Source organism: Triturus cristatus, chromosome 11, assembly GCF_964204655.1.
Source record: "Triturus cristatus chromosome 11, aTriCri1.1, whole genome shotgun sequence".
In the NCBI taxonomy this organism is placed as follows: Eukaryota; Metazoa; Chordata; class Amphibia; order Caudata; family Salamandridae; genus Triturus; species Triturus cristatus.
Genome location: NC_140594.1, coordinates 1,105,768,887 through 1,105,781,209, shown reverse-complemented (window position 1 = coordinate 1,105,781,209; position 12,323 = coordinate 1,105,768,887). Strand labels below are relative to the sequence as shown.

The 12,323-nt window shown below is 46.0% G+C and overlaps 1 protein-coding gene across 1 annotated transcript in view; it reads left to right on the top strand.

Moving 5' to 3' along the window:
- LOC146786088 (eukaryotic translation initiation factor 4 gamma 1-like) overlaps positions 1-11,415 on the top strand; it is a 647,727-nt gene extending 636,312 nt beyond the window's left edge. Inside the window, exon 11 of the mRNA XM_085635544.1 lies at positions 9,422-11,415. Within this exon, the coding sequence (XP_085491670.1) occupies positions 9,422-9,504 (83 nt within the window). The 3' untranslated portion in view covers positions 9,505-11,415. The remainder of the gene's footprint in view (positions 1-9,421) is intronic.
- The last annotated feature ends 908 nt before the right edge of the window (positions 11,416-12,323 follow it).

The window sequence follows — 12,323 nt, the reverse complement described above, 5'->3', positions numbered from 1 at the left end:
GTCCTCGGGAGATATGGTCTTTGTTGAAGAATGGCAGTCTTCCTGGGGCTCTTGGAAGTCGCTGGCCACTGGACAGGTATCATCTTTGTCGCAGTCTCTTCAAGCTGGAGCCAAGTCAGTCAAGGTCTTCTAGCTTTGCTGCATGGCGTCTTCTTCATCTTCCTTCTTTGTAGGTTGCAGAAATCTGAGGATCAAGGTTCAGGGGTGCCCCTAAATACAGAATTTAGAGGCGGTACAGGTACTGGCAGCTGGTAGCCAATGGGATACTTGCCTTTTAGGGTGACTACATGTGAGAAAGTGCCATCTTTCTTGCATGGTATGCCCCCACATTTTGCTGAATTGCTGATGTACTTTGACTGAGTGTGCCCTGGGGTCCTGCCAATCAGGTGCCCAGGGCCTGTGTTCCTTCCCTAAAACTGCACGAAGCCTAAAACCCAATTGGCATCTCTGGCCACATGTCAGCCCCTGGTAAATGATACCCAGGGCCCTGTGACCAGAGAAGGCCCCTAAGGGCTGCAGCACTTATTGTGCCACCCTTAGAGGCCCTGTACCCTGACACACACACACTGCCTTTGCAGGCTGAGTGACTTGGTGCAGAACAAAACAGAGAATCGACATGGCACACATCCCTGTGTGCCATGCCCACAAACACACTGCCCTGGCATACCCCAGTCACCCCTCTAGCTGGGTGCACTATGCCAGGGGTGAGGGTACAGGTGCATGAGCCCTGTACCCCTACAGTACCCAGGGCCATTCCTGGGCACTGTAAGTGCAGTGCTGCCATTAAGAGTATATGGTGCTGGGAGGTCGTCATCACGAACTCCACAGCACCATGATGGCTACACTGAAGACTGAGAAGTTTGGTATCAAACTTCTCAGCACATTAAACCCACACTGATGCCAGTGTGGGATTTAATGTAAAATGCACGACAGAGGGAGGCTGCCACCCAGCAGACATGTTGCTGGACCCTTGGGTAGAGAGCCATCAGCTCTCCTGGACCTGCAACAATGCACGTCCTGGGTGAGGTGCTAGGTCTCCTCCCCCAGGATGGGCAGGGGTAAGCTTCAAAGGCATGCCACCTTTGTGAGCCTCCCAAGACCACTTGCTGTACTCAGCAACTGGTCCCCACCGGTTCTAGCCCCCACTCTGGCGGGAAGACTGGCGGGAAAGCCCAAGTGAGGAAAGGGGGTGTGCCAGCCTCTGCCAACCCCACCCCTCAGGTGACGGAGGCGAGGTGAAGCACATCTCCGGGCTCTCGCCATCTTGAAGATGGGGAGCCCTGCCCAATCAGGACTAGGCTCCTGCCCCCCTCCCACTGGAGAGTGGCAGGATAGGGGGTGTACCCACCCCAGGGAAGGGACCCATTGGTCCCTGACCTCTACCTACCTGTAAAGCCCCTAAATTTAGTATTTAGGGGCACCCTGAACGTTCCTTCCTCAGATCCAGAATCCGAAACAAGCAAGAAGAACAAGAAGAAAGAAGACCTGCCGTGCAGCTGCTAACAAGAGGAAGACACCAACTGACTTGGCCCCAGGCCTACAGGCCTGTCGACCCTCGAACCTGCTCCTGCTAAAATCCGGTGTCTCCAGTGGTCAGCAACCTCGAAAACCGCGAAGGACCTGGCTGCCTTGTCACTCTAAAAGACTGGGACTCCCACGAGCCGTGGTTCTGCTCAAAGCAAGTAACAAATCCCTGGTGCCAGCCAGGAACAGCGACTCCTGCACATTCTGCACCCGCCAAGCCCGGCCTGTGCCTGAGTGAACAAAGACCCCGAGGACATCCCCCCGGTGGCTGTGACCAAGAATCCAGCACCCAAGGACCCTCCTTGACGCTCCAGACGACGCCTGCAGCCTCAGAACCAAGGACCCCTCCAACCGCGACCAGCAGAGGATAAGATTTCCCGACGTCAAAAGGCACCCCTGCACCCGTCGCCCTGCGGCCCCCTGTGCCCAACTCCTGGGTGCCTACCTACCCTACCGCTTCCCAACTTACCTCTCGAAGTGGTGGTCGCACCTGAAGAATCTCCGTCCCCGAGCTTGCAGCCTTTGTTCATCTGGTAACTTCTCCATTGCAATACATTGAGCACCTGACGGCTCAAAAGCACCCTGCACCCAGCCGCCCGAGTGCCCCTGGAAGTGCAACCTCTATCCTATTTTTCTTCCTCACTTGCCCTGAGTGAATGACCAGGAGCCCAGCTCCCACAGCCGCGTGGCCTGCCTGCTAGCAGCCACCAACCAAAGGCCCCCTGGCTGCCATAGGCTAACATTGGGCCTAACTCTCTCTGCACCCGGCTGCCCCTGTGCCGCTGAGGGTGTAACAACTGTACCTACCTGACCCTGAGAGACCCCTGAGTCTATGCCCAGAACCTTAACTCTGCCACTCGAGTACTTACCTGACAGCCGATAACTCACTTTTTCTCCATAGGTTAACATTGACTGGTTTCACTTGGAAATTCTTCTAAGTGTTGAGTTTTGAAACTTTAAAATATTCACTAAAAATCGCCCAATCAACGAAAACGAAATTACTCACCTGTTATCAGGAGAGATCCCAGTGCTGGATCTTGGTGCCCAGCACTGACCCTGAAAAGTAATTATAACTGTACTTACCGATAACTTGATTTTCCTCCATGGGATAACATTGCCTGGTTTTTGCCAGAAATTCTTCTAAGTGTCGATTTTTCAAACATACAAATATTCCTTAAAAATCGCCTGTGTAACAAAAACGATTTCTTTCAACTGTTTACAGGAAATGCACCAAGGTTGAATCCAGGATCCAACCCTGAGTAAGAAAATCATACGCAAAGTAATTGAAATTGCATTTACTTAAAAACTCCCATTGAGCTCAATGTTATAATTGTGTTTGAATTGTGTTGCCTATTGCAACAACTGTTAACTATTGCAATTAAAAGTCTATTGCTTATTGAAAGTATACAACTACAACATTTTATTCTGAGAAAGTACTTTGATACCTATTGTTGGTTCTAAAATAAAACAACTATATATTTTTATATACAAAACAATTGGCCTAGAGTTCAGTTCTTGAGTGTGTGAGACCATTTACTGACTGAGTGTGTACAACAAATGCTTTACACTGTCCTCTGATACTGCCTTACTTCTCGACCAAGCTACCACTTTAGAGAGTAAGGTTATATCTAACTTTAGCCTCTGCCAAACCTCTGGGGATTGTGGACTGTGTGCACACTGAGCCTTACTTTGGTACAGTATATACAGAGCCACTTTCTTACACTACACCCTTTGTATGTCCCTTCCCTTTGGGGAGGGGGCATCCCCTAACCCGATAGGGTAGAATCTTTCCATTCAAGTGTTAGATTTAAAATATCATTTCTGTAATACGCAGAATTTAAATGTCCTTTTGCTATGCTTAAACTCTTTATGTTAAGTTAGCATTCATGGCGCCATCATTATTGGCGCCATCTTGTTCTGTAACTAAGAGCAAGTCTCTGACCCACAATGCCTGCCTCAGCAGAAAGGCTGCCCTGCGCCCCCAGCTTGTACTTCTCAAGGTTGAAGCTTCGCTGCACTAATGAATGTACTGTCTATTGTTTCATTCCTTTGCTGTTAAAGAGACCTGTTCCCACATGTTAGAATGGTAGGCACTGGCCAAGCAACCTTGGGGTTGAGATAGCATGTTCCTAGCCCTGTGCCATAGTTCATAATTGTGTGCATTCTTTGTTCATCATGGCCTGAGATGGATTACTCCAGTTTGGGCAGGAATTGGAAGGTGTTGGAAAGCATATCTCGCATTACCAATGTGTTTTGGAGTCAGTTCCTCGTCAGCCATTACAGTAGGCTGGTCAGACTGGACTCCGCTGCAGTGAAATATTAATAAAATAATTTTGGTTTGTATTCGCTACTGTCTGATCGACTATTCATTGTTTGGAAGGCAGAGAGGTGGTCGTGAGTGACCCGGGTGACCCATTTTGGGTCACTTCCTTCATTTGGCGCCCAAACAGGGACTCCACCAGGTGACCCAACCCACCCGTAATCGGGCTGTGGGGTCGGGGTTGCATCCGGTCGGATGGGCGGATCGGGGATCCCCATATGATAGAGCTTGGTTCTCGTGGTTGCCCCGCCGGTCTGATCGGGCGGCTCCTCGTCTAGTGGTCACCCTGGCTGGGGTCCTGAAAAAGCGAAATCCTTGGATCTGACCGTTTGGTCTGAAGAGTCGGCAGTGGAGAATATTCTTGTTTGACCTGTGTGCACCAGGTGAGTTCATCTTGATTTTTGGTAAGTGCAGCGCCGCCTTGGTTAACTTGGTGAGTCTGTGGACCCTTGTGATACGGAACGTTTTTGAACGTTCTGCCAGGCCCCTTGTTGATTTGGCTTATTCTTGAAAAGGCCTGGGGCTAGAGCCTATCTTGTCTTGGTGCAGTCTGAGGACTGTTTTGTCTTGGTGTAGTCTAAGGACTGTCTTGTGTTGGTGCAGTCTAAGGACTGCCCTGTCTTGGTGCAGTCTGAGGATTGACTTGTGGTTTACTTTGTTTGACATGGTCTGAGGATCGTCTTTGGAACAAGAGCTTGATTTTATTTATAAATATGGTGCATCATCAGTTTGTTTTTGGTACGGTCTGGGGACTGTCTTTTGGGAAAAAGTACTTGTAATTCCTTTGCCAGGCAAAATAATGCATTTGGGCCCTTTCTTGAAAATGCCTGGAATGAGCTTAATTTGTTCTCCTGTTGTCGTTGTTGCTTTGTAGATGCCCATTTGAAGAAGATCAGCTGGCGCCTCCAGGAGGCACTGTTATGTGGGCTTTATTGAGTAAAAACAAAAAAAGAGGAATATAGTAATAATATATATATATATATGTTTGTTTTTTGCATAGGATGAATGGTTTGAAGAAAGGACGAAGGAAGGTGTAAGGGGGAGATTATGAAATTAGACGTTAAAGATCATGATGTTATAATAATTTTAAAAAAAGAGAAAAGCAGGGATGTGCTGATGGCGCTCAGATCTCACATTTAGCTTTGGACATTGCAAAATGATAAAAGCTGTTTTGAGCTACAGACATGAAGTAGCATTTTTTTCAAAAGTGGCATGCAAGTAAAAATGAATGAATAAGCCCTGCTCAGATGAGTAAAGAGTGCTCAAGTAATTAATTCATGATTGATTTGAGTGAGTGTGCCTGATTTGGATTTGACTTCACAATAGAACGTGTATTTAATTTGGAAAAGGTGTTTAAAGCATTTCAGGCAGTGCGTATTTATGGTGAATAAAATAAGGATTTTCAAAGTTGAAAAACACAGTTTGTGATTCAGTTTGGTTTGGCAGGCTTACTGCGGCCTTTGGCCTTGAGATAAGAATGGAATTTCTCTTGCTGTTTCTCTTCTGTCGTTATGTGAAAAGGACGCATGCAGAAATACACAGTCTCATCTGCAGAAGGAAAAGGGGGGGCTCATGTGGGCAGTTTCTGTGGGACACGCAGAGCAGCAGACAGAGAAGTAAGAAACAAAGGAAATGAGCTTGAAAGGCAGACGGAAGGGGAGTTTGCTCAGAAAAGTTGTTTGCAGGGAATGAAAGTGAGTTACAATGTGTTGTTTCACAAGCAGAAATAAAAGGTGCTCAGGAGTTTTTTCCAAGCTCAGATGCTTCCTCGAAATATGGAGAGTGCCAAAATGAATTTGAATAAGTTGTCCAGAAAGAAAATTAGAACACATTTCAACAGGTTACTGTATTTGAAGATAAGTTTTTTGGCTCTAAACTTTCTGGTTTCACCAAGTCCACTGTGGCAACGGTGGAAGGTCCAGATTTCCCCACTTAGGAAAGAATATCAAAGTTGTAGGAGTTTTAAAAGAGAAATTACGAAGTCAGTTTTAGAGAGGGTTGCTGCAACAATAGGTTTATTTGAGAAAGGTTACCAATTTGGTTTTTGTGGCCTGACAGGAAAAGATTAGTTTTTGCGAATTAAAAAGCACAGATTACTGTACACCACATGATGTTAAATATCAGATTCTTGATGAGGATGTACAGTCTAAAATGGCCCAACAAGAGGCAGCTGTAGCATTTTCTTTTCTTCATAAATGACAGTAGACACATTACCCTCTGATTTTTATTACTTTAAATATTCAGCTGTTCTTTCTATTTCTGCTGCTTCTGCTCCTGCTATGTCGCTCAGGCTGCATTGGTTAGTACCCCCGACACGCCTATTGCCTCAGGTGAGAGTGAAGGTGTTTCTAGATAATAGTGGGCAGGATTTGTGTCTTGAAAAGGGAATCTGATTGTTTGTTCGCAGATTTGTTTTTACTGTGTTTTTTGCAATAGCGACTGAGTTGTAGACATTTGGAAGTACTTGATCTACATTTCTTCTTTTTGTTACGTATTTAACATAGCACAGTGTTATGAGTGTTTTGGTGGGTGTTTCAGACGCATTCGTTGTAGCACATGTTTTGTTCCCTCTTGCTCTGATTATTGGTCCTTTTTACCGTGGGTTTTCTGTTTGCGCTCATGTCTAATTGTGGTGAGACTGTGATGAGTTTGGTATGTCTGATGCTGGGACTTAATGTAAGCAGTACATAGTGTTTGCCCCCCTCTTGAGTTTTGCAGATGCGCCATTCACCTTATGGGCAACAGGCGATGCAGAGGTGCGATTGTTACAGATATCCCAGGTTTTGATCTAGCTCTAGACAATGCTATCTTGCCTTGTATCCCTTATTGTCGGATGCAATGGGCAGGGCAGCGAGCCTGTTTGTGTCTGATACAGGATTTGGTTGAGAAAGGTGTTGGTGAGGAGACAACTGTTTAATTGTAATAGCCCCATTATTTTGATAGTGTCTACAATTTTGTGACTGATTGGTGTGCAGCTCATGAAAATGTGGTTTTCCAACGTCCTGTTGTTCTAGCCATTGCTATGCTTCTGCTAATGGTTCTTTCTGCTGCTCAATATTCTTCTATCACTGATCTAAAATACATTCTTTGGCAGTACTATTTATTTCAATAATAGGTCTTTGTCTGGATTCACTTTGACTGGTAGGAGTCATAGGCTCCGCTGCGCTTCTGAGGACTACGCAGAAAGACAGAGCATCTATAAAAATGTTTTAAAAGGGTAGTTACTTGCTCATCGTTTCAGACACACAGCAAAGTTGTAGAGACAGTACAGTTCAATAGTGTTAGACCTGGCATTTTTGGCGTGGTCTTCCTTGACTTTTTGCCTCTACCTCCTATGTTTTTGATGCTCTGCTGGATTTCGTTTTTGCTGGCTTAGATGCTTTGGGCACACAAGTGCTCCCTGTGTAAATTGATATTGTGCTTGGTTCTCCCTGATTGGCATATTTGTTTTGCCAGTAGATCCCCGGTGAAGTGAACTGAGTGTGCCAGGGCTGGTAAATAAACTGCTACTAGTGGGCTTGCTGTGCTGATTGTGCCACCCACATAAGTAGCTTGGAAAAAATGCCTCAGGCCTGCCACCGCAGTGCCTGTGCACGGTTTGTACATGGGACACCCCTATGGTGGGCCCAAGGTACCCCCGGGCAGGGTGTTTTGTATGTGCAAAGTAGGACGTGTACTGGTGTGAGTAACATGTCCTGATAGTGTAATACTGCCAATTTTGTTTTTTTACTGTTGAAAGGCTATCTTGTCTATAGGACAGAGAGGGGAATGCTCTGTAATATTTTACAAGTATGTCTTCCCACAGGGATAGGATAGAAAATTGGGGTCCCGTATTCTTGAACTCAGAATTTGATAACACATCTTTTAGTAAGGATGGTTTTAAAGTCTGTGTTTGAAAATAGCACTTTTAGAAAGTGGCTATTTTCTTGTTTAACATTCCTGTGTGCCTCTGCCTGATTGTGGATTGACTGTCTGGTTTCAGTGTGACAGAGACAGGATGTGCATTTGGTGTGGTGTCCTTTTGTGGTGTTTTCACTGTGAGTGCTGGTGCAATTATTTTACACATTGCCTTTGTGATAAGTCTGTCTGCTCGTGCCAAGCTACCAAGGGGGTGAGCCGGGGTTATCTAAAGTGTGTATCCCCCTTACCCTGACTAGACGGAAGGGTCCCTATTTGGACAAAGGTACCTACCTCTGACAACTAGAGTCCCCCATTTCTAACACATTGTTGTTACATTTGGCTTTAAATGGCCAGGGAGTGTGACTTTAAAAGGGGTAAGTATTGTCAACAGGAGGTTTCCTACTTAGGTCACCTACTGTCGAAGGGGGGTAGGATATTAGCTCCTTGGCGAACTAACACATTAAAGAAATGCAAATGCATGAAGTGCATGAGCCTTTATTTTTAAATGCTTAAAGCAGTCTTTTGAGCAACTAACACTTGGGCAACTAACAAACTGTGCTTTCTTTGGTTTCTGTGCTTGGTACATATATTGTTGCATGCTGTTGTGTGTTATAAGTACACAAGATGGCTTGTTGTGCGCTTTCTGTCTTTGATGCTACTGCAAGAGCCCTCCTGAGCTGTCTAGGGGGCGGTCATGACGGTGTCCGTCTCCATAAGACAAGTGCTTGGACTCGTTTTAGCCACTAATCTTACAGTTATGGTACACCATGCTGTGAACATGCCCTTGAATAAACAGAGACACAGCACCTCACCAGTGCACGTCTAACCGGCTATAAATTAGCATTGTTGGAAAAAAATGTCACAAATAAAAGTTAAAAGATGTGTCACCTTCAAGTCAGCCCTGTTACTGCCCCTCCTTTCTGCCAAATGATGGAATTGAAAGATGAAAGGATGGGTAGACTGGACTGATGTTCCCTTATCTGATCTATAAGGGAAACTATTTGTCGGTGGCTCTTGTTTAAATTCCTAGGTGGCACTACCACTATTGCTCATATTACCACAACACTACATACAGTCGCAGAGACATCACGAGTCCCTTATCAGTTACCCCAAGTAACTGGGTTGTGAATTGTAAGTAAGTGTAGTGCCCACCGGACAGTAACTGATGATGTGGGAAGGGATGATGTTTGCAGATCAGACAGCTAAGGAAAATGATGTTTGTAGCAGGCCCTGCTGGGTGGGTACTGGAAGCCCTGATGTTTGAATAGAAAGTATGGCACAATTGAAAGGACAAGGGATGGTGAATTGGTAGTCCAGAAGGACAAATAAATGAATGTTGCCAGATGCATATATATATTTCCCGTGGATATGATGACATTTTGCCCAGCTCGTGTACTGTATGGTGCACATGATGCACATTACTAGGAAGGGTACCTGTATGCCCCCCAATAATTTCGCACTACACATTTTCTTTTTTTTCTTTTGATGTTCTTCAGATGAATAATAGCGGAATAGATGGATGCAATAATTCAAAGGATGTCATTATTATTATTATTCTTTTAAGAGTTTAGTAAAAGGATTAAGGCTTACCCAACTACCTGGTGTTGGGAGAGAAAAAATTATATAAAGTTTTATCCTTGCCAGTTAACTGAAAGTTTGCATTCCATCCACTAATAGGTCCGGGACACTCTGCGGTCACATTAAAGAGGGGCCCAGACGTGATGCACAGCCTGGCTGCTTGTTATGGAACATCCATATGAATATGACTGAGGCGAAGCTGCAGAGCAAAGAGGTGCTGGACGAGGCAGTACCACCGAAAAAGAAGAGGGGCTATCTAGGAGCCCCAGCCTGTTGGTCCACCTGTGCTTGAGTCCCAGCCCATTGAGCTCAGCCTGTGGGCTCACCTGTGTTTGAGCCTCTGCCGCCCTTGGTCCCCTTGAGTCTGACCCCTTTTTTCCCTGACCCCTCTGTGCCTGGAGTGTTGAGGTACAATTTGCGCCTCTCGCAGGAGGAACAATGCATCAAAGGGAAAGTCAGATTAGTAGGGATGGATTGTATTGCTGAAGAATAGGATGCATGTACCCTGCCTGTGGTACCTTCAATAGTTTAGGGAAAGGGAGATTGGTGCATTGTTTGGACAGTCAACAAACAGGGCAAATGGACTGTGATTCTAAACCAAGAAATACCTTGCTCTGCAACGTGGGATCTGGATCCGAGCTGGACGAGCAGCTCCACCGCCAGTGCTCAACAGCGCCTACGCCTGCTAAACAATAAGAGCCTGCCTGTGACGGCTCTCTGAAGGACACTGGAAAGAAGAGTTTTGTCCATCCTCATGTTCCCTGGTCACCAATTCCATTGTGTTGCATTTCTCTCCCAATTACCATGTATCCTTTGGTCGCCCCATTATTGAAGAGAACAGCCATTTACAGCACCGCGTCCAGAGCAGGCTGGTTCAAAAAGAGAAAATAGACTGTTCATCATTTGGTCGGTGCAACCCCCTCAGTGCCTGAACATCTTTTTGTGATGTAGGCCCTGCATAAGGCCATGCACAGATTGTCCTATTTTGAAAATGTTTTCTATCAGCTGAAATGTACAAAGGAACAGGTACATGGACATTATCGGGGTGGGTTTGGATTTTGTTCGTGACATGGGGTTGGAAGACACTTCTTGGTTTAGTCGTACTTGCTGATACTATTTTTCCATGTTGCTTCTACATACACCGTCTCCCAGTTCGTTTGCTTGCTGTGTAAGTACTCTGACCCCTAAGCAAGGATATCCATGCAATACAAAATATAGGACTATGCTTCAGGAAGACATTGAAGGGATAGGCTTGCATCTGACATACAGCAAGTAAAATGGCACGTGGTCACTCACGGGTGGTTTTGAGGCCTATTCGCGTCTTGGGGTTGAAGGATTATCATTTTCCTGGTTGCTATATCAGGTATCATTCTGACCTGCTGTCTGTTTACACACTGCCTCCCTGCCTGTCTAGCTTTGAAATGTGCCTGTTACATATTGAATGGATATTCAGCCTTTGCTGGTAGCCAAATGAGTTACTAAACGTTGCCTATTTTTGAGCATTTCTTTTCCCCCCTTTTTCTTTTAGAATTGTAAAGACCCCTACCTAAAAGCACCAATAAAGATTAGCATTCATGCTAAAAGGAGGGTCTGTTAGATTTAAAATATTATTTCCGTAAGACGCAGAATTGAAATTTCCTTTTGCTATGCTTAATCTCTTATTTATGTTAAGTTAGCATTCATGGCACCATCTTTATTGGGGCCAGCTTGTTCTGTAACTAAGATCAAGTCTCTGTCCCACAGTGCCTGCCTCAGCAGAAAGGCTGCCTTGCGCCCTCAGCTTGTTTCAGTCCTTTGCTGTTAAAGAGACCCGTTCCCACATCTTAGAATGGTAGGCACTGGCCAAGCAACATAGGGGTTGAGATAGCATGTTCCTAGCCCTGTGCCATAGTTCATAATTGTGTGTCTTCTTTGTTCATCATGGCCTGAGCTGGAAAATTCCAGTTTGGGCGGGACTTGGGAGGTGTTGGAAAGCATATCTCACATTACCAATGTGTTTTGGAGTCAGTCCCTCGTCAGCCATTACAGGAGGCTGGTCAGACTGGACTCCGCTGCAGTGAAATATTAATAAAATAACTTTGGTTTGTATTCTCTACTGTCTGATCGACTCTTCGTTGTTCAGAAGGCAGAGAGGTGGTCGTGAGTGACCCGGGTGACCCATTTCGGGTCACTTCCTTCAGAAGATGGAGGATTTCCTAAGGAGGGGATCACCTCTGTCCAGGGCACCTTAGGGATGGTCCTGGCATAGAGGGAACACACCTCTCCTGACTACTACTTGTCCCGCTGACCTTGCCACCAAAAGTTGAGCTTGGACAGGTGGATGGGCATCTCCACTAGCTTGAGAGACCCTGGCTAGCGTACCAACTGGCAGGAATCCTTTGAGGCTCACCGCCTGAATGCTGTTCCTGCTTAGGGGTCGTGTGAAGCACCTCCACCCCAAGCAGCCTTGTCACTGACCCATGAGAGCACAAGGGCTCCCCCCTCGTGTTGTCAGAAACATCTGTGTGTGTGGCACGCTGGTGCAAACCAGTCAGCTGGACAAGAGATACCCTCTGAGTGCATTCTACAATAAATCCAACAATTGCATCAGTGTGGGTTTATTGTGCTGAGAAGTTTGATACCAAGCTTTTCCAGTATTCATTAAAGTCATCATGCACCTGTGGAGTTCATAATGACAATCTCCCAGCCCATGCACTCAATATGGCTTCACTGCACTTACAATGTCTAAGAATGGACTTAAACACTGTAGGAGCATATTGCTTATGCAGCTATGCCCTCACCTGTGGTATAGTGCACCCTGCCTTGGGGTTGTGAGGCCTGCTGGAGGGGTGATTTCCCTATGCCACAAGCAGTGGTTGTGGGCATGGCATGTTGACTCAGGATTTGTCTGCACCAAAACACACAGTCTGCAATGGTAGTGTGTATGTGCTTGGTGAGGGGTCTCTGAGGGTGGCACAATACATGCTGCAGCCCTTAGAGACCCTGTCTGGTCACAAGGCCC